The 22,616-nt window shown below is 42.7% G+C and overlaps 1 protein-coding gene across 1 annotated transcript; it reads right to left on the reverse strand.

Annotated features, from left to right (window-relative positions):
- Positions 1-359: 359 nt before the first annotated feature.
- LOC122021452 (glutathione S-transferase 3-like) lies at positions 360-812 on the reverse strand. The gene has a single exon (XM_042579571.1). It carries the CDS (start codon positions 810-812, stop codon positions 471-473), a length of 342 nt encoding a protein of 113 aa, XP_042435505.1. The 3' UTR covers positions 360-470.
- Between the last annotated feature and the right edge of the window lie 21,804 nt (positions 813-22,616).

Here is a 22,616-nt window from a genome sequence, read left to right on the forward strand (position 1 = left end):
CTGAAACAGAGAGGGATGTAGATTGCCTCTCTAGATGTTTGGCGTAAACTATAGGTAAGATTTGGTAAGTAGCAAACCATTCAGCGAATGCTAAATAGAACACTTTGGGTATGCTCTCGCTTTCTTCATTAAGGAGGGTAAAATTGATTGTGATATAAGGGAAAGGTAATAATATTTGCTTCAATCACTAATGAAAACAATAAGAACTACTCACTAATCACTAATATTGACTAAAAACACTAAAAATCAAATCCACAATCAATTCCCCAAGGGAAAGAACTTTCTGATTGCCTGTTTCTTTCATGCCAGTTATTCTCAAACTCCACAACGAGTTAAAAAAACTAACAAACACTGCCAGCTTAGAAGCTTAGAGCCTCCTTAGCAGCTACCTCCTCTGCTATCGAGTCTAACGTACGGTGACCCAGTCGAATTAGCAAGGTAAAACTAGGCTTATTCTATACAACCAATAATCAAATAGGTGGCGGGCATAGCAATACCTTTTTGTCAATGAAGTCGCCCCAGAAGCGCGCCTGGGCGCAGGCGTAGGGGTCCGCCGGCAGAAGCGGTGCACCATCGGACCACACCTCGTCGATGTACTGCACGATGATGAGCGATTCGCACACTGGCTTGCCGTCGTGGATGAGGACAGGGATCTTCTTGTGGGTGGGGTTGGCTTGCAGCAGCAGCGGGCTCTTGTTGCTCAAGTCCTGCTCCTTGTACTCGTACACCACCCCCTTCTCCGCCAGCGCGATCCGGCAACGCTGCCCGAAAGGACTCACCCACAGATCCAGCAACACCACCGCCTCTGCCATTCCCTCTCTCTCTCTCCTTCTCTCTCTCTCTCTCTCGCTCGCTTTCCAATACGATGTAGATGAGGAAGCGATTCGGGTGTTTTAAACAGAATAATTCGACGGGCTCACCGGCAAGGCTAAAAAACATGAAGAAGACCTAGAGGGCGCACGACAAAAACATGATAGTTAGGATCAGTTAGAGACAAACCAACAGAGAGGAAAGGAAGAGAAACCTAACAGTGAGGCAGAGAGGAAAGGAAAGAAGAGGTCGAACAAACCTAGCTCTGTAAAGAGGAAAGGATCTTTGTGCGTCCGGGGAACAACTCGAAGACCGCCAGCTGGGCGAAGTAGATTTACTGGCGGGAGAGTCGAAGGTCGCCGGCAGGGAGTCGAAGTCCGCTGGGGGAGTCGAAGGCCACTGGGAGTCAAAGGTTGTCGAGTGGAGTTGAATGCGTCGCGTGAAAAAACACGAAGAGGGCGAAGGAGAAAAAACGCGAAAAAGATAGAAGTAGAGGCGCACGGCCGGGAAAAAATAAAGTAATTAGCTAGGGTTCCTGCGTGGAAAAAAAATAAACCGGCCGATGGTTCATCTAGGAAAATATTTTTAACCGGTTATAACTTATTACTTCAACATTTAGACATATAGTTTAATTTTGTGACTTATTATTTCATCAAATATATATCACGAAGTAAAATATTAAATAAAATTAGAAGTAAAATCCATATTTTTTAATCTACAAAGTCTAAAATAGTATTTACTATATTAAATTTTGTACCGAAGTTAATTGTAATATATTACTTCATAATTTCTGATTACCAAAGTAAACAGTGGCGAAGTCTAATACAGATTTTCACATAGTGGGGGATGATGCCGTCAGTTCAGGAGGATTAGGAGGGGTCGGGTGAGAGGACCGTGGTCATGATTCATCAAGCAGGGGAGCCACTGAGGGACCGGCCGTGTCGCCTGGTACTCGGGAAGGAGCATTGACAGGCACAGAGGAAGAAGCGGGTGGAGATAAAGGTGGAGCTTGCTCTCGTAAACGCATGGGAGGAGGATCCACAGTGGTCGCAGGACTATTGGCTGGTACAGGAGGATCCTGGATGTGTGAGGATGAAGGTGGAATGGAAGATTTGGGGACTGGGTTGACGGACAGGCTTGCCAGCGCCCCCATCACCTAGGTCTGACTCTAGATCAATATGCCTTCGGCGAAGCCTGTGAGCCAAAGGATGGTCATCCGAGTCTGACTCTTCTGAGGAAGGTCGAGGTCGTCGAGTTGAAGTGGGCGCAGTAGGTCTGGTGGGGGGATCAATAGCGAGACGCGCCTGCCAGGCCGCCCGGGATGCCTCTCTAAAAGAAGGACTGCCAGGGAGAATGTCAGTTGACCCTAAAGGAGGTCGGGGGGTCTGTCTGACAGAAGGTTCCAGAACCGTTCGAGGAACAGACTGGGGAGTTGATTGAGGGACTGACTAAGAAATAGCAGTGGTAGTTGTTCCCAGCCTAGCAGGGGCAGCATGGGGGAGAAGTCTCCTATCCAATATGATCCTGCTTCTCCGTATTATTTCCTGCTCGCTAAAGGGAAGAGGCTGGACGTCTGAGGCGCGAAGCAGGGTGGTAGCTGCACGGAAAAACTAGAGTTGTAGTAACTATATCTATAAAACAGGGCAAAGAAATGCAAGATCGGGCAAAGCTTACCCAGGGAGCGAGACAGCTCAGAAGAAGAGATACGACTCAGCCTAAAGAAGGATAACACGTCCTCAGATAGCAGCCTTGTCAAATCCAATCGCCAACACCTCAGCTGAACCAGAGCATCTGTGAAGAGGGGGTCATTACTGAAATCCCCCACATAAGGCATTGTGGGAAGGGTTCGTTGCCATCGGGTAGGTCACTCCACGGCAGAGGGAAACTTGAGGAAAAGATATTTATCTTTCCAAGTAGGTTTAGATGAGGGGATGAGACAGAAGAAGGTGGTCCGGGTGCGGCCCTGGAAGCGAAACAGACCCTCACTATGCTGGCAAGGGGTGAAGAAATAGTGAAACAGGCGAGCAGACCAGGATAGGTCGCAAACCGCACACAAGACTACAAAGCCACACAGGATCCTTATAGAATTCGGAGTTAGCTGACCCAGAGAAATTCTGAAATAACGGCTTACGTCGGAGAACAGAGGATGGATGGGGAAACAAAGTCTTGCCACGAATTGTTCCTTATAGAAGGTAACATAGCCTGTTGGAGGAGTAGAGGCCTGGTGCAGTGTGTTGGGAATGATGATATGCATGTCCATGGAGATTTCATAGGTGCAGCGAAGATCATCCAGATCCATACCATCAAAAGTAGAAACTCCAGGGGGTACACAATATTAGGAAAGGTCATAGGCGGGACTTAAGTGGCAGTCGGGAACAAGAGGATGAAGCAGGAGGCAGAGGGCACAAGGAATCGGGGAGCCGGAGAAAGCAAGGAAGCGAGAGCATAAGAAAGAGGCAGACAAAAAAGTTCCATGAAGAAATAGCGGTGACCTATTTATAGCCGATACCTACGAGGGTAGAACGGTCAAATCGTCATCCAACGGCTCCTAATAAAGGCAATTTAGAATATTCGTGCAAAAAGGAGCCACACGATCATCACAGAAAATGAAGCATGAAAAAAGAGGCGGGAAACAGTAAGTGGCGCGAAGTACGAGGGTCATTATGAGTTACCTTGAGAAAGAACGGTACTGTATTACGAAGGGTTGGGGACTTTCCTACGCTATTTGTGTTTCACCTTTGCTAAGTTTAAGGGGTGAACCCCGCTCGGGAGCCAGATTGTGACATTGAGCGAGCAGAGTTCTAGGGCAGGGGCACTAGTCAGAATGTCATCGAACTCAAAACAAATCCCAGGTCGGGGAACAAACATATCGCAGGTCGGAGAGCGAATAGATCGCAGGTCAGGAAGTGAGCGGATCCTAGGTCGGGAAGTAAGCAGGTCTGCGATCGGGAAACAAAAGACAATTCTCAAGAAAGAGATAATGGCCAAGAGATTTCTTCCTAAGTAATTGCGGATAACAACAGACCGGGAGATTTCATATAGACAAAAGACTTTGAACAAATAAAAGCGGGTTTCAAATGTCTATATATTGAAAATTTTACATTATGATTCAGGATTCGTGGGGGGTACATCACTTAGAGGAGGTGCCGGGAGAGTCAGGAAGTCATCGTCGGCCAGGAATGAAGGGAAGGCTTCATCTGGAATTTCTCACAGAAGACGGGCTCTGTCCAGGAAATTAGCTGAAGGGGTAGAGCGGAGAAGACCGTGCTCAAATAGCTGGCGCACAGCACCCACACCACCATAGGAGAGCATTAGGTCAACTAAGTCCCCTATCTTCTTTTGAAATAATGGAGACTTAATGTAGGAGATCCTGTAAGCTCTGAGGCGCTCATCTTTGCCAGATCAGTACTCCACTAGCTCTACCTTTACTTTCTCTGTAGCTGCCAGAGCCAGTGCATTCTCCTGCCTTAGGGTGGAAGCCTCCGCTTGTACTTTTAGAAGATCTACCTGGAGAGACTTGATGGTGGCCTGATCCCGATCCTGTTAAGTCTTAAAAGTCTTCTCCTGATCAGCACTGGTAGCCAGGTCGACCCAGGCAACCTCCAGGTCTTTCTGTAAGGCTTTATGAGACTCCTGGAGTGCCTTCAGATCTGTAGAAAGAGTGGCCAGCTTTGCGTCCTTCTCCTTCAGCTCGGCTGCCATCTGACGACAATGTTGCCCCTCCGAATTTAGCTTGGAGTCGCTGGTTTGCAGGGCCGCTTGTAGTTCTTTTATCTTCTCGGAGGACTCCTGAGCTAGGCCCTGAGCAGTCTGAGCAGAGTCCTCGACCGTGTGCAAATAGGAATCCAGAGGGTCAAGTGGGTCGCGGGGAGTCAGCGACAACTCTAATTCTTGGATACGAGCCTTCAGGGACTCGTTTTCTCACAGCAGGTCAACAGCAAAATGGGTCAGGCACAGGCTACTGGAGCAGGCCTGCCCGGTAAAATGAAGAGAATTAGCAATAATGTCAGAGTTAAGTCGAGAAAAGGAAAACTCACTGATATAATATGTTAGAAAGCCAGATCCAGACTTTCCCACCGAGAGCCTCCCCAGAACTGCTCGTTGGCTGATCGCCAAAGGGTGGCTAGGTCACCGTGCAGCTGGATTTTACCGCGGACCAGAGGGACATCTGCCTCTACTGAAGTCCCCACTGGGTCTGATTGTGATTCGACCACATAGGGCAGGCGCCAAGAGGCTGTGAAATCCCGCTCATTCCTTTGAGATCGTGCCCTGGTGAGTGCAGCTGATGGGGAGGGGGCAGCAGGAAGAGCAGAAGGGGTCGCAGAGCTCCCGGGCTGATCCCCAGCAAAAGGACCAGCTTGCTCAGGAGCCAAAACCCAGACAGGAGTAGAGGCCGGGACTTCTGCCACCCGAGGAGACTCCTGAGCAGGAACTCTGGCTGTTTGCATTTGGACTTTGGGAACCTTGGAAGAAGTCTTTCCAAGGGGAAGAGGCGAGGGAGAAGACTGGGCCGAAGGAGCGACTCTCTTACGTTTGCGCTAGAGTCGCAGGCGTTTGTCTGGAGGAGGAGAGGGAGCCCGCTCTTCCTCGATGGGCTCTAGAGTTGCAGGGCCAGTCTCAGAAGGGCCTGCTGGCAGAACTAGGGGGGTGGAGGACTCTGAGGGATCCCCCACGGTTTCACATGAGGAAGTGGTTGATGGAGCAGCTAGGCCCTGCGCAACCTCCTCACCCACAACCTTCAGAAGGTGGCTGGGTAGTCGGGCTGATTCCTTTGAGTAGGCCCAGAACATACTAGCTTCTTCAAAGTTAGAAGGAAATATCTCAGTTAGTGAAGACTAGTGAAAGGAAAGCAAAATCTTACCAAATAGAGCTCCTATATCTGCGGGGACCGGGCTGAGTCCGAAAAAGTGCAAAAAACCTTCTCGCAGTATCACAGATAGGAGAAGTTGGACTCCTTGTATTTTCTCTGAGGCTGAATGACAGATAGGCTGATGTGTATGTTCGTGCAACTCGAAGGGGGAGGGAAGGCTGGAACGCCAGTTGGCCGGCCAGGACACCTGTTAGTTAGAGCCCTAGAGCCAATCATTTAATGATTGTATTATGGACTTGTTATATCATATTCTTATATAAATAAAGGCATTTGTTTTTGGTTATTATATTTACTTGTATTGGTGTCAAATAAACTGAGTATAATAGTGTCCTTGAGTAGAAGGTTCTTACCTATATCAATCAGTTAATTGAACCGATAGTGAGATGATATAGGGAACACTACTCTTAATCATTCCTAGTCGAGTATTAACATTCAGGGACAATGTTAATGCAATAAGACTAGTATGTAGGTCAACTCGATGACTTGATCTCACAAGTCATGGATATAGAGATATCAAGTTGACACATGGGTATGCATTGGAGAATGTATGCTGAATGACCCGCCATGAGAAAGTATCATGGATCGTTATATGAGTGTCATATACTTTCTCATGTGACTATTAGTATGACTACTAGTCCTTAGACCTGAAGTCACCATGTTTCCCTACATAAGGAGTTATGTACTTTGGTTTCGTCAAACGTCACCCGTAACTGGGTGGACTATAAAGGCGATTACTGGGTATGTAACGAATTATGCAGAGGGATGTGAGTGATGTAGATAGGATCTATCCCTCCTATATGATGGGAGAGACATCGATATTCTTGATAGAGTGAGACCACGAAGTGCATGGTCATGCCCAAATGAGTCAATATGAGATATTGAGCTCATTTGATTTAGTGAGTCTACTTGAAGTTCAAGATTTAGATTGGTCAGAGGATGACACAGTCTATGCCTCACATTGATCAATCTAGATGTCTAGGATAGAAGGACACTTGTCATATATTGTGAGAAGTCACAATTAGTAGTCACAAGGTGATGTTGGATCTCAACATTCTTGTAACTTGGGTAGTAATGATGTGTTGCTAGATACCGCTCATTACTTATGCTCCTAAATGGGTTTGGGGGCATTGCCAACGTTATAAGAACTTATAGGGTCACACACTAAGGACAATTAGATGGAGATTAGGTTCATATGATGAACCAAGAGGATAAGATTCATGTGATGAATCAAATTGGATTAAGAGTAATCCTAATTGGGCTAATTGAGTTGGACTCAAGTTAATTAATGTGTTCAATGAGTCTAATTTAGATTCTGACTCATTGAATCAATTTAATTAAATGAATTAGATTCATTATATTAAATTGACTTGAATTAAATGGTTGGATTAGATCAACCATGAGAGAGATTAAGTCAAGTTTGACTTGACTTGAGAGGAAGAGGAAAAGTCAAGTTTGACTTGACTTTATGCCACATCATTTGTGAGTTGGCATTAAGTGGCCAATGATGATGTGCCACATCATCATAGTTAGCACATGTGTGTGCCACCTAATGGAGGTTACAAATCCCCTCTTTAATGGCCACATTAAAGAGAATGGAGGTTACAACTCCAAGAGGTGGCCGACCACTTATTGTGTGTGAATGAAATTCATTTTTCATTTCAAGGCATTTTATTCCATCATCTTCTTCCTTGCTCTCCCTCTCCTCTCTTGGCCGAACCTTACCAAGGTGCTAGCACACCTTTGTGTTAGGTTTTCTCCACCTATTTGTTCGTGTGGATACTTCTAGAAGGTTGTACACTTGACAACCTCGAGATCCGACATCACTTGGAAGAGCGGGATACGCGAAGGGCTTCGCATCAAGGGTAATTCGTTCTCCTAGTTTAGAACTAGCATAAAACTCGTACTCGTAATGTTTTTCGAAAGTTTTACTTCGCACGGATCCAGTGGCATGGGGGTTTCGGGGTTTCCGCGATGCGAAAAAGCAGTTTTCGCGGCCCGAAAAATGCAACAATACCGACTCAGACAGTCTGACAAAGAAGAAGCGAGACTTCCAACCCTTATTAGAGGAGGGTAGATCGGTGAAGAATTTACACCCAACCCGGGATTGCACCATGAATACACCGGGCTCAGATCATTTAAGAGAATAAAAATGATGGAAGATTTGGGCGGTCAGGGAGATCTGGTATACACGGCAGAGGATGATCATGCCACAAATAGCACGAAAGGAGTTGGGCGCAAATTGTGAAAGTGGAATACCAAACTAATGACTCAAGGAAGAGAAAAGAGGATGAAGAGGAAAGCGGAGGCCTCCCAAGAGTTGGTCCTTAAAGAAAGTTACAAAACCCTTGGGAGGAGAAGAAGGGTGCTCATTCGGTCGGGAAGCACGCAGTTGGTAATCATTAGGAAGGCACAGGCTTTCTCGAATCTGAGCCAGGTCGCTATCATCTAAGTCTGAAATGTAATATGAATACCAAGGTACCACGTTACCTTCAGCCATGAGGGAATAGGGGGCGGACGAAGACGAAGAGAAAAAGCACTTGCAAGTGATAATCAGGGAAGAAGAACTTAAGAGACAGAGCAAGAAGAAGTGACAGATCCGAAAGCCGACAGCAAGGTGAGAAGGTGACGGCGGACGACCTTTAGTGTTTATAAAACCAAAACCCTAGGAAGCATCGAAAAGGAGAAAAGAGGGAATGATGCTATGAGGCGTCGGATCTAGGGTCACGCGCCAAAAGGTGCTGATTAGCCATAGTGGCGGTAAGGCTTCGTGGGACACGTGTCGCTTCCCTAGGAAAGACATTAAAAAGGTATTAATGATGGATGTGACAAGAAAATCATGAAAGGGGATTTTTGTATGGTAGCATTCCGGCGCGAGAAGACGATACGTCAGGAGGAAATGCAGTCATGTGGTTACCTCGAGAAAAGCAAAGCCATACGTCATAATTAGGAAGCCACCTCGGGAAAGACGAGGGAAAATGAAAAGACATCGGAATTTGAATTTGGTGCTTCTAAAAAATTGAAACTAAACAAATAGCTGATCTAATTAAAATTTGCATGAGATATTTGCAAGAAATATCACAAGTAGCGCGCAACTGGCTAGACATCTACAATACAACACCTGGGTGGGAATTTCAAGAACAATCTTAAGGCCAGTCTACAACTATTAATCCGATTCATGGACCAGCCTAGAAGAGTTTCTCAATGGCTTCCAGGTCGGGTCCCAGACTCTCGCCCCAGTGTGAGTTATAAGTGAGCATGCTCTCACGCCCAACGACCTTTCCAGGTCAGTGTCCCAGACTCTCGCCCCAATGAGAGTTATAAGTGAGCATGCTCTCACGCCTAACAACCTTTCCAGGTCGGTGTTCCAGACTCTCGTCCCAGTGCGAGTTATAAGTGAGCAAGCTCTCACGCCCAACGACCTTTTCAGGTCGGTGTCCCAGACTCTCGTCCCAGTGGCAGTTATAAGTGAGCATGCTCTCACGTCCAATGACCTTTCCAGGTCGGTGTCCCAGACTCTCGCCCCAGTGCGAGTTATATGTGAGCATGCTCTCACGTCCAACGACCTTTCCAGGTCGGTGTCCCAGACTCTTGCCCCAGTGCGAGTTATAAGTGAGCATGCTCTCACGCCCAATGACCTTTCCAGGTCGGTGTCCCAGACTCTCACCCCAGTGCGAGTTATAAGTGAGCATGTTCTCACGCCCAACGACCCTTCCAGGTCGGTGTTCCAGACTCTCGCCCCAGTGCGAGTTATAAGTGAGCATGCTCTCACCCCCAACGACCTTTCCAAGTCGGGTCCTAGGCTCTCGCCCCAGTGTGAGTTATAAATGAGCATGCTCTCACACCCAACGACCGTCCAGGTCGGTGTCCCAGACTCTCTCCCCAGTGCGAGTTATAAGTGAGCATGCTCTCACGCCCAATGACCTTTCAAGGTAGGTGCGCTCAACGACCGTCCAGGTCAGTGTCCCAGACTCTCACCAAGTGCGAGTTATAAGTGAGCATGCTCTCACGCCCAACGACCTTTCCAGGTTGGTACCCCAGACTCTCGCCCCAGTGGGAGTTATAAGTGAGCATGCTCTCACGCCCAACGACCTTTCCAGGTCGGTGTCCTAGACTCTCGCCCCAGTGCGAGTTATAAGTGAGCATGCTCTCACGCCCAACAACCTTTCTAGGTCGGTGTCCCAGACTCTCCCCCCAATGAGAGTTATAAGTGAGCATGCTCTCACGCCTAACAACCTTTCCAGGTCAGTGTTCCAGACTCTCGCCCAAGTGTGAGTTATAAGTGAGCATGCTCTCACGCCCAAGGACCTTTTCCAGGTCGGTGTCCCAGACTCTCGCCCTAGTGCGAGTTATAAGTGAGCATGCTCTCATGTCCAATGACCTTTCCAAGTCGGTATCCCAGACTCTCGCCCAGTGCGAGTTATAAGTGAGCATGCTCTCACGCCACCTTTCCAGGTCGGTGTAACAGACTCTTGCCCCAGTGCGAGTTATAAGTGAGCATGCTCTCACGCCCAACGGTCGTCCAGGTCGGTGTTCCAGACTCTCGCCCCAGTGCGAGTTATAAGTGAGCATGCTCTCACGCCCAACGACCTTTCTAGGTCAGTGTCCCAACTCTCGCCCCAGTGCGAGTTATAAGTGAGCATGCTCTCACGCCCAATTACCTTTCCAAGTCGGTGTCCCAGACTCACGCTTCAGTGCGAGTTATAAGTGAGCATGCTCTCACGCTCAACGAAATTTCCAGGTCGGTATTCCAGACTCTCGACCTAGTGCGAGTTATAAGTGAGCATGCTCTCATGCCCAACGACCTTTCCAGGTCGGGTCCCAGACTCTCGCCCCAATGCGAGTTATAAGTGAGCATGCTCTCACGCCCAACGACCGTCCAGGTCGGTGCCCAGACTCTCGCCCCAGTGCGAGTTATACGTGAGCATGCTCTCACGCCCAATGACCTTTCCAAGTCAGCGTTCTAGACTCTCGCCCCAGTGCGAGTTATAAGTGAGCATGCTCTCACGCCTAACGACCTTTCCAGGTCGGGTCCCAGACTCTCGCCCCAGTGCGAGTTATAAGTGAGCATGGTCTCACGCCCAACGACCATCCAGGTCGGTGTCCTAGACTCTCGTCCCAGTGCGAGTTATAAGTGAGCATGCTCTCACGCCCAACGACCGTCCACGTTAGTGTCCCAGACTCTCACCTCAGTGCTAGTTATAAGTGAGTATGCTCTCATGCCCAACGACCTTTCCAGGTCAGGTCCCAGACTCTCGCTCCAGTGCGAGTTATAAGTGAGTCTTTCTTCACGATTAACGACTTTGTCGGTCAGTATCTCTTCCTCTCACCTCAATATGAAGCCACACGGTATACTTTCATGTTCAACAGATCTACAACCATATTTCTATTGTCAATACAAGATGCTAATAGGGTTATGCGTCTATGGAACACGATACTATGAGAGACAAGGAAATACAAACCCACAACCTTGAGAGCGGATGATGAAAGGAATATTATTTAATAAAAGTTGAAGTACAGACCCACAACCTGGGAGGTAGATAAGGCAAGGAGTATTATGTAAGAAAATTTAAAGAACATTTTTCAGTTAACATTATCATTACAAGATCCAAATCCAGAGGTCTGATCCCTTCTTGCCAGATGAATCTGAGCTTGAGCTAGTTCTTCCTTGATAAGTTTGATGGTGCTCTACAGTTGGCCAATGGTTTCATCCTTTATCCAGCCTTCCTCTTGTAGGAGGGCTATGGCATCCTCATGTCTCAGCCTCTGGTAGGCAATATAATGGGTCTGACTATTCAAGTCTGCACGAGCCTTATGCTTTAAAGCTACCTTGGCCCGAGTTCTGGATTTGGCCGCCATCTAGTGTTCTTCCATTTCCCTACGGAGGGAGGTTTGAAGGTTCCTGCTTAGCGTTATTTCAAGCAGGGCTTCTTCTTTAAGAGTGAGCTGGTGAAGTAGAGAAGATAGCTCGTCTGGTTCATGAGTGAGAAGGGGGTAGCTTGAAGAAAGGAAGGTGAAAGTATACGTGACCCTTTTATGAGGGAGGAGAAGGTGAAGGGATTACCTCGGAACATGAGATGATGCTTGGGAAATAGTACGACATTTATGAGGAAGTGACATGATCAGAAATCAAAGAATCAACACACATGCAGTAAAATCCTGCCTATCTTTTAGGGAAGACGATAAATTCTGAGTAGGATATCAAGAGAAGGGTTAGCAAGTAGAGAGATGCAAGGGCCAGGTCAGGTAACTAAGGGACTTGGGTCTAGTCAGTCGGACTAGAGCCTCCTTCGACTAGACTTGAGGGGGAGGCTTGTGATACGGTGCATGATAGTGGGGTCGGATAGCGGACGTGGTCGGAGGTCAAGCCCATGTGGCGGTCAGAAGTTAAGCCCGCGTGGCAGTTAGAAGTCAAGCCCACATGACGGTCAGTAGTCAGGCCTATGTAATAGTCAAACGTTTGCCTACGCGGCGATCAAAGGTCTAGCCTACGTGGTGGTCAAAGGTAGGGCCTATAGGGAGGTCAGGAGTCCGGCCTGTGAGGAGTTCAAAGGGACAGGTTATAGGATGGACCTGGCCAGGCACAAGTGGCAGTCCAAGGTTAGACCTACACGTCGAGTAGGAACTCAGAAGCAAGGATACAAGTCAGGACTTATAGCCTCGCGGCTCAAGACACCTGGACCAAAGTGTATAAGTCGGGATGTGCAAACCAAGGATACAAGTCAGTACTTATAGCCTTGCGGCACAGGACACATGGACCAAAGCGTACAGGTCGGGATATACAAACCAAGGATACAGGTCAGGACTTATAGCCTCGCGGCTCAAGACACCTGGACCAAAGCGTATAGGTCGGGATGTGCAAACCAAGAATACAGGCCAGGACTTATAGCCTTGCGGCACAAGACACATAGACCAAAGCGTATAGGTCGGGATGTACAAACCAAAGATACAGGTCCGGACTTATAGCCTTGCGGCACATGACATATGGACCAAAGCGTATAGGTCAGGATGTGCAAACCAAGGATACAGGTCGGGACAGACGGAATCAGACGAAAGCGTACAAGTCGGGACAAACGGAATCAAACTCAGGCGTACAGGTCGGGATAGACGGAATCAGACTAAGGCATACAAGTCGGGACAGACAGAATCAGACTAAGGCGTATAGGTCGGGACAGACGGAATCAGACTAAGGCGTACAGGTCGGGACAGACGGAATCAGACTAAGGCGTACAGGTCGGGACAGATGGAATCAGACTAAGGCGTACAGGTCAGGACAAACGGAATCGGGCTAAGGCGTATAGGTCGGGACCGGGACAGACAGAATCAGGCTAAGGCATATAGGTTGGGACAGACGGAATCATACTAAGGCGTACAAGTCGGGACAGATGGAATCAGACGGAGGCGTACAGGTAAGGATGCAGGATATGCGGAACCAAACTAAGGTATACATGTCACGATACAAGGTAGGGCGGGTTAGGAGTTCACAAGACAGGACACGCAGGACAGGGCTGGATGTACAGATCTGGATTTGTGAAGCGGCAAACGCAGGTTAGAGAATATAGATCTACACCCCACAGATCGAGGCCGGCAGGCATAGGGACCCAGTCTAGGGTTAACAGATCGGGGTAAGCATACACTACACGATAAGCAAGCTAGGGAATCGTAACAACCTGTCAGGGAATAATCACTGTCTGTCAGAGAATATGCTAACGGTCTGGTGCTCGCTGCCCACTGATTCCTTCCAAGACCTATAGGAGGATTCCACGTGTCATTCACCACCAGACAAAGCCTGACATCCGACATTTCCTGACACCCGTCAGACTCCAGAAGCACCCATTGTAGTATAAAAAGGGAAGCTTTGTCCCTTACACATGTACGCTCATTCGTCTTTTCGCACTCATCTTTTCACTATTTTTCTGGGAAAAAAGTACCTGACTTGAGCATCGGAGGGCCTGACGCGGGGACTTTTTCCCTAGTTTCTGGTTTCTAACGACCTGGGTGCTTGTCTGAGTGCGTGCAAAACCCTCGTCTGATCGTCCTCGTCACCATCCCTCGTCATCTGCCCGTGGGAACCTTTCCCGGGAGTGCCAGGTCGACCAAGCGTCCCAGCGACTTTCCGTCAACCTCGAGAACAGCACAGCCCGCCTTTGTCCAACTCAGCTTCCGGACGGGATCAATCACCAACGGATTATTGTTGTTTATAATTTTTTAAAAAAGATTTACAGACCAATAAAATTTAATATCAAATTTCGTTACTATTCTGTATTGATTTTTTAATAAAAATTTATATATAAATTTTGTTTCTAATTCATTTTAGATTTCATCTCAAATATTTTGTATATATTATATTTTATTTAAATGAAACATACTAGTAATTTTGTATCAAATCCATTTATAAATTATTAAAATTTGAAACAGATTTTAATTTTATTTTAAAAATCCGTCAGCCCTATTTTTGTTTAATGTTCTTCTTAGTAAGATATACAAAGAAGTTATTAACAAAAGACAGAAATTTTGATTTAAAATTGATGGTGAGTAGGACTTACATAATGATGAATTGGGAAGACATCAAATTACATGTTGTTTTTAAATGTTGGTGATTGGGGGATGATCAATCGACGTTAGATGGATAAAGAAAGATTGATGAATCTGATGAGGTGGTTCCAACAAAGGAGAAGTCGAGTTGTCACTTGGCTCCTTGGTTCCTTGGCTTCTCGGCTCCTTGTCTCTCGGGCCTCTTAGCTCCTGGCCCTCCAGGATCCTCGGCTTCCCGGGCCTCTCAGCTCTCGAGCCTCCTAGCTCCTTGCCTTCCCATCTTCTTGGCCTCACGAGCCTCTCAACTCCCGGGCCTCCCGACTCAGCTTTCAGGCTCTTAGGCCTCCTATCTCCTTGACACTCAACTCGGGATACAAGACCATTTCAGGAAAAGAATAACTATCGTGTAAATCTTAAATTATTTTGAGAAAAGGATAACCATCATGCAAATTTTAGATTATTTTAGTAAAAAGACAACGACGTAAATAAGTCATGAATTATTTAAGGAATTAAATAATGATAACGTGAAGATTAGAATGTAAGGAAAAAAGTCTGCAGTCTCCCAATAAAAAGGTAACCCTTTCCAACATCCAAGGTACATATGTATACCTATATACATTAAAACTCTAAGGGTGTATTTGGTTCAAGTCATCATGTATAACCTTAATTATGTGATTATCTGGTAATCACATAACGAAGATTATGGGGAATAAAATATAACCTCATGTTTTTTGGTTCAACTTACATAATGCAATAAATGTTGGATATAATTATCCCTATTAGGTGGACTTATTTGTAAGTTACACACGTGAATATGATCCGAACCCTTTAAAGTGATCTAACTTATGTCTAGTGGGTTTCGGGTAATTGGATGTGGATCTCATATGTGTAGAACCTATAGTCCCGCATCTATTATCATCTATTTGCTGATAATATATGTTCAGTATATATATGGACTTATAGTCCCATATCTATGATTATCGATGAGCTGATAATAGATGTGCACTATATAATGGCTTGGTCCTCAGAGGATTAGGGAATCTTTGAGACGTCTCTTTGTTCCCCATTGACGAAGAGGTTTTGGTGCCGTCAACCCTAACTCCTCCGGAAGGCCAATTTTCTTCTCATTCTTCTTAGGCAGGATTGTTGGATCGACGAACTCTATACGAAGAACAATGATAATTCCGTTGCATTCAGAATCCATGCAGCTTAGGTTTTTACGAGAACCATTAATTGGTATTAGAGCCAAGGTTCTGTTTCATCATTTTCATTGGCAATAAAGTTTAGGTTTTTGGTCGATTTGTTATTTGTATGTTAGATCAAGATTTTCTTAGTTAATACAAATTTTTGATCGTCGAAATCTTTTGTATAGAAAATCTATGAAATGTTTGATCTACCATTAGTGATAATTTAATCGATTGATTTGGTCAACCAATCGATTACCAAATTTAAAATATCGAACAGAATCTATAAAAATTAATTAAGAATTTTTTTTAATTGATTTTCTGTCTTAAACTCGCGACTATTTCAATTATCAATCTATTGAAGTTGGTTTTAATTGATTGATTGTTCCGGTTTCAATTAATTTTGTTTAATCGATTCAATTATATTTATCGTTAATTGATTGAAAAAAATACTGTTTCTTTAAATTAAAAAAAAACTATTTAACAAAAGGTAGATCCGCTACCTTAGCGCCCCCTAGTGCAAATATATATATATATATAATAGGTCTACTGTTTCATGACTAAAGTTTTTTTTGGAATACTATTTCGACGTGAACATACAAAGAGATAAAAATTTACATAAGTATTTCAATATTAACAGTAAAATAAATAAATTAATTAAATAATATTAAATAATACTATTTAATTGTAGAGTTAAAGGAAGCTCTTTCGTAATTATATATATAATTACGTGATTGTATATATTAAGACTTTCGAATCGATTGGGATAATTAATTGGATCATACCAATCAATTAGCATAAGGTATCAATCGATTAAGTAAACATAATTTTATGTTAAGGCTGATTAAATAATTTTTGTTCAAATTAAGTTCCGAGTATTTTCTTGGATCTGTCTACACAACGTGCTACTAAGTTGAACTAATGTGTCGGTCCAAAGGAAGACACCTTAGGTATGTTTAGTACATTTTGTATTGGTAGACGTATATCTATGCTAAAAGTAATCTGTCTAAAGGAAGGTTATTTTTATGCTAGATATATGCATAAGGTAGCTTACAACTATGGAATATATTATTTTGTTCAAATCATGCGCAAAATATGTCCGCCCAAAGGAAGGCATATTATGTGGCTGATTAAGGTTGTTGTGAGCTATGAACCAAAATATAACTCATATAAAGTATCATATTATACGTACAATGGGTCGAACCAAAGGAAGACACACTATGTGGCCAATTAAAGTTTGAATTATATTAGAGAGTATCACTAACAAATAATATGTCGGTCCAAAGAAAGACACATTATGTTATACTTGATATCTCATAAAGAGCCCATTTATATGCATTTAAAAGTTTATTTTATTTGCATAATTTTATATTACTTATATGTTCTTGGCTTTAGTCAAATCGTGAGCTTAAATAAATTTCTCTCTTTAATTTCAGTGCAATCTATAACTATCAGCATTAATAACATCCCAACACTAACTGGTTCGAATTTTGCTGAATGGAAAGAATACGTGACCGTAGTCTTAGGTTGCATGAACTTAGACTATACATTAAGGAATAATCATCCTGCACCTCTGACTAGTGCTAGCACTATAAAGCAGAGGGCTAAATTTCAGCTATGGGAGAAATCAAATGACATGTGTCTGAGTATCATGAAGCTTTCCATACCGACACCAATAAAGGGCTTAATAATCGAGGGAGGAGATGCTAGGAGTTTCTTGGACTAATTGGCAGACCGATTCACCTCAAATGAAAAGGTCGAGACTACCACACTTCTTACGAAGTTGGTAACCATACATGATACTGGAAAATGAAATATAAGGGAGAGACTGAGGCTTGAGACACCTGAAAGTGTTCACCTAACATCTAGATCTCAAAGTTCAAGCAAGAAGAGAAAGAGGATCAATAAAGGAAAAGGAAAGGAGACTGTAGATTCTGGGAGTTTTCAAAATTTTGTTAGTTTGGAAGTTAATTTAGCTATAGTACCCACTGACACTTGGTAAATATATACCGGTGCTACTACTCACATAAGTGTCACTATGCAAGGTTGTCTTAGGAGCCGACTTTCGGTTGATGGTGAAAGATGCATCTAGACAAGAAATGGAAAGAAGGCTAAAGTCGAGTTGATTGGTGTTTTTAGGCTTTGTTTAGGAACCAATATTTTTCTGAATTTAGAAAATACATTTATTATATCGTCTTTTCGACAGAATTTAATTTATATTTCTTATTTGGACAAATCAGGTTATTCTTGTTCATTTAGAAATGGAACTTTTAGTATTTTCTTTAATTCCGTGTTGGTTGGCAATGGTTCCTTGGTTGATAAGCTTTATAAATTGAACACCTTTACTCCTACAGTTGACAACGTGATAATGCATAGTATAGGTACGAAACGTAAATGGACTAACGAGAATTCTTCTATATTGTGGCATAGGGGTTTAGGATATATATCCAAACAACGCCTAGAAAGGTTAATGTCACATGGAATTCTCGATTCCCTTGACATGTCAGACTTTGATGTTTGCATAGAATGTATCAAGGGGAAGACTACTAACAAAAGGAATAAGGGGGATTGTCGTTGTAGTGATGTTTTGGAGCTAATACATACGGATATCTGTGGACCATTTCCTAAGGATTAGCTTCATAGATGACTATTCCAGATTTGGCTATCTATACCTTATTCATGAGAAATCGTAATATTTGGGCATGTTCAAAATTTTCAAAGCCGAAGTTGAACTTCAACTAGGTAAGAAAATTAAAGCTGTCTGATCCGACCGTGGAGGTGAATATTACGGTCGATACGATGGATCAAGTGAACAACGCCCAGGACCTTTTGCGAATTACCTTGCTGAGTGTGGAATTGTGCCTCAGTATACCATGCCTAGTACACCCACTCAGAATGGTGTAGTTGAGCGTCGCAATCAAACCTTAAAAGACATGGTAAGAAGTATGATGGTTTTCACTTCTCTACTAGAGTCCTTGTGGGGTGAAGCACTCAAGACTGCAGATTACCTACTCAATAGAGTACCTAGTAAGGTAGTAACTAAAACCCCATTCGAGATGTGGATGGGTAAGAAGTCTAGTATTAGGCACTTACATGTCTGGGGGTTGTCCAGTTGAAGCTAGGTCTTACAAGCCTAATGAAAGGAAACTGGACTCAAGAACAGTTAGTTGTAATTTTATAGGATACTTTGAGAAGTCAAGATAGTATAAATTTTATGGTCTCTCTAATAGATCCTTCTTTGAAACGGGAAATGCCAAATTCATTAAGGATAGTAGGAGTAATAAAATCAGGGAAGTATCTTTTGAGGAAAGCATTGGCGATCCTCCTATGATTACTACTAGTGCGATCAGTAGCGGTATGGTTATCATACCACACATTATGAGTATCACACATCCAGTGAGCATAGTGAACCAAGATATTCCCATGACATCTCCAATGCAATTAGAGGAACCTGCCACTAAAATTGAAGTATTGCCTCATCTTGATGAGCAAGTACCTCAACCACCTCAAACACAAGTGTCTTTAAGGCGATCCACAAGGGAACGGAGAACCATGAATTCTTGTGATTATGTTTATCTCCAAGAGCATGATTTTGACATAGGGTTGGAGAGTGATCCTACATCTTTCCAAGAAGTCAAAAAATGCTCTAACCATGAAAGGTGGATTAACGCCATGCAAGAAGAGTTGAAGTCTATGGAAGATAATGATGTTTGGGAACTTGTCGAATTGCCCAAAGGAAAGAAGCCCGTTGGCTGTAAATGAATATTTAAAATCAAGCGAGATTTAAGGGGCAATGTCGAAAAGTATAAGGCTCGTCTTGTTGCCAGGGGATTCAGTCAAAAAGAAGACATTGATTGCAAGGAGACTTTCTCACCTGTGTCGATGAAAGACTCCCTTTGGGTAATCATGTCACTTATAGCTCATTATGATTTGGAGCTACATCAAATGGACGTAAAAACTGCATTCCTCAATGGAGATATAGAGAAGTCTATATATATGGTGCAACCAGAGAACTTTGAGTCTAAAGACTCAAAGCACCTAGTATGTAGATTAAAGAAGTTCATTTATGGTTTAAAACAGGCGCCCTGCCAGTAGTACCTAAAATTTGATCAAGTGGTTACTTCATTTGGATTTAAAGAGAACCCCGTTGATCAGTGCATATATGTCAAGTTCAATGGGAGTAAGTTTGTTATACTTGTTTTGCATGTGGATGATATATTGCTTGCAAATAATAATAAGGATCTACTGCTTCAAACAAAGTCATTTCTATCTGGTAATTTTGAAATGAAAGATCTTGGTGAAGCATCCTTTGTTTTAGGCATACAGATCTATCGTAATCGTTCAAGAGGCATTCTTGGACTTTCACAACAGGCCTATATTGAAAAGGTGCTTATAAGGTATGGTATAGAGAACTGTACACCTGGTGACACACCTATGTCAAGAGGTGACAAGTTCAACTTGCAGCAGTGTCCACGACTTGAACTTGAAATAAAGGAGATGGAGCAATTCCCATATGCGTCAGCACTGGGAAGTCTTATGTATGCACAAGTTTGTACTCGATTAGATATAGCATTTATAGTGGGGATGTTAGACAGATATATTAGTAACCCAGGACCGTCACACTAGAAAGCAATAAAGAGAGTGATGCGGTATTTGCAAAGAACTAAAGGACATATGCTCACGTATCGGAGATCAGATCACTTGGAGGTGATTAGATATTCAGACTCTGATTTTGTTGGATGCTTAGATAGCAGGAGGTCCACTTTGGGCTATATCTTCATGCTTTCTGGAGGGGCTATATCTTGGAAGAGCGTCAAGTAGACGCTAGTAGCCACTTCTGCTATGGAGGTATAATTAGTAGCATGCTACGAAGCATCTAATCACGGGATTTGGCTACGAAACTTCATCACAGTATTACAGATTATTGATAGCATTGGCAGGCCACTAAGGATCTACTGTAATAATAAAGACACAGAACTTTATGCCAAGAACAACCGCAGTACATCGAAGTCTAAACACATCGACATCAAGTTTCTAGCGGTTAAAGAAAGAGTTCAGAGTTGTCATATTATGGTAGAGTACATCAGAATGGATTCCATGTTGGCCGATCCATTCACCAAAGGCTTGGTGCCTATGATGTTTCATGTGCATGTTGTGGATATGGGAGTTCTTATGGAAGAAGAATCCATCTAGTAGGAGTCTATATTTATTTTTATTGCTCTATGTTGATTAATAAAGACAAACATTTTTTTTATTATTGTACGTAGTTAAAGTTCAAAACATTAATGAGAATTTATATGTTTGTTTGACACTCTGACTGTGATATCATCATTTACTATTGTTGTTTAGCATTTGATGTTTGTAAATATGATAAAGATTCCTTTTGAAATCATAAAGTTGATCATGTTTACTATTGCAATTTAGCATAAAGTATTTTGTAAATATAATCTGACCTCTTTTGAGGTCATCTTAGGACCAGTTGGAAATTGACATGTATTGATCACATTTTATATAATTTCCACTCTACACATCCACATCTTGATCTATGTCATTAATGGCATTGGTATTGTGATTACTATTGGGGATTGTTACGATCATATACAGTAGCTATGACCTTTTTAGTCCTATACCAATGAAGTTAATGGATCAGATTATTTACAGGGGTATTTTGTACCAATAAAGTTTGATATCAACTAAAGTTTTACTTTTATTTCACATACAACTCACATATATCCCAAGTGGGAGATTGTTGAATATAATTATCCCTATTAGGTGGGCTTATTTGTAAGTTGAACACATGAATATGATCCGAACCCTTTAAAGTGATTTAACTTATGTCTAGTGGGTTTCGGGTTATTGGATGTGGATCTCATATGTGTAGAACCTATAGTCCCGCATCTATTATCATCTATTTGCTGATAATAGATGTTCAGTATATATATGGACTTATAGTCTTACATTTATGATTATCGATGGGCTGATAATAGATGTGCACTATATAATGGGTTGGTCCACAAAGGATTAGGGAATCTTTGAGACATCTCTTCGTTCCCCATTGACGAAGTGGATTCGGCGTCGTCAACCCTAACTCCTTCGGAAGGCCAATTTTCTTCTCATTCTTCTTCTTCCGCAGGATTGTTGGTTTGACGAGCTCTACACGAAGAATAATGACAATTCCACTGCATTCAGAATCCATGCAGCTTAGGTTTTTATGAGAACCATCAATAAAAACTTATTTATTTGAAAATTTTAATATCTAACCTAATTTAATATTTTATTGTATTATCCTTCGTTACAAAACCAAATATTATTATCTTGTTTTTTTTTGAATTTTATGTTTTAACTTTATTTTTTTCTCTTTTTTATCATTATTTTTTTTTTACTTTACATTTTTTTTTCTCTTTTTGAATATTACATTTTTTATTTAACTTTAAGTTTTTTTTCTTTTTTTTTACTTTACTTTTTTTTCCTTTTTTTCTTTATGCATTATGTTTTTTTTTAATTTTTTTTTTGAACTTTTCTACATTTTTAAGTATTTTTTTTTACTTTCCTATATCTGAACTCGAACTCCAACATAAAACTAAGCTCAAACTTAAACATAAAATTGAACTCAAACATGGTATCAGAGCCTAACAGTTCTTGTGTAAGAAATTATGGCGCTAAACATACTTAAGCACAGCGAAAAACTTCTAGTTCCTCCAGAAGATTCATGCGAAGGAAAGACATGTTACAATCTATACTAAGTTTATATCATGATCATATACCTTTTATGCATGCACACGAACTCCAGATAGCTTGGATCTCAGCACGATCACATGTTCGCGCCTTTATGGTATCCACATGAACAAGTGTTCATTTGTCTCATAAACTCACAAAGTGGAGAAGGCAACCACCTAAGGTTGTGCTAGCAACCTTGATAGGAGGTCTCGGACTAGAGGAGAAGAGAAGAGGAAGGAGAATGAAGAAGTACACCAAAAATGAGAGAAAAATGTTTAAGTATTTTCATCCAATGAAAATACTTAATGAGCATTAATTCAATTAATGAGTATTAATGAATATTTACACTCCATTAAGGACCACATTTGAACCTCTTCATTTTGAATTTAATTTCAAAAATTGAATGATTTATTGAATTTCAAAATTCAATAAATTAATCTCCATTAATCCTCTTAGTGAATGAATTCACTTGAGTCTAACTCAAGTCTAATCCACTCAAGTCC

Source organism: Zingiber officinale, chromosome 9A (genome assembly GCF_018446385.1).
Source record: "Zingiber officinale cultivar Zhangliang chromosome 9A, Zo_v1.1, whole genome shotgun sequence".
NCBI classification, from domain to species: Eukaryota; Viridiplantae; Streptophyta; class Magnoliopsida; order Zingiberales; family Zingiberaceae; genus Zingiber; species Zingiber officinale.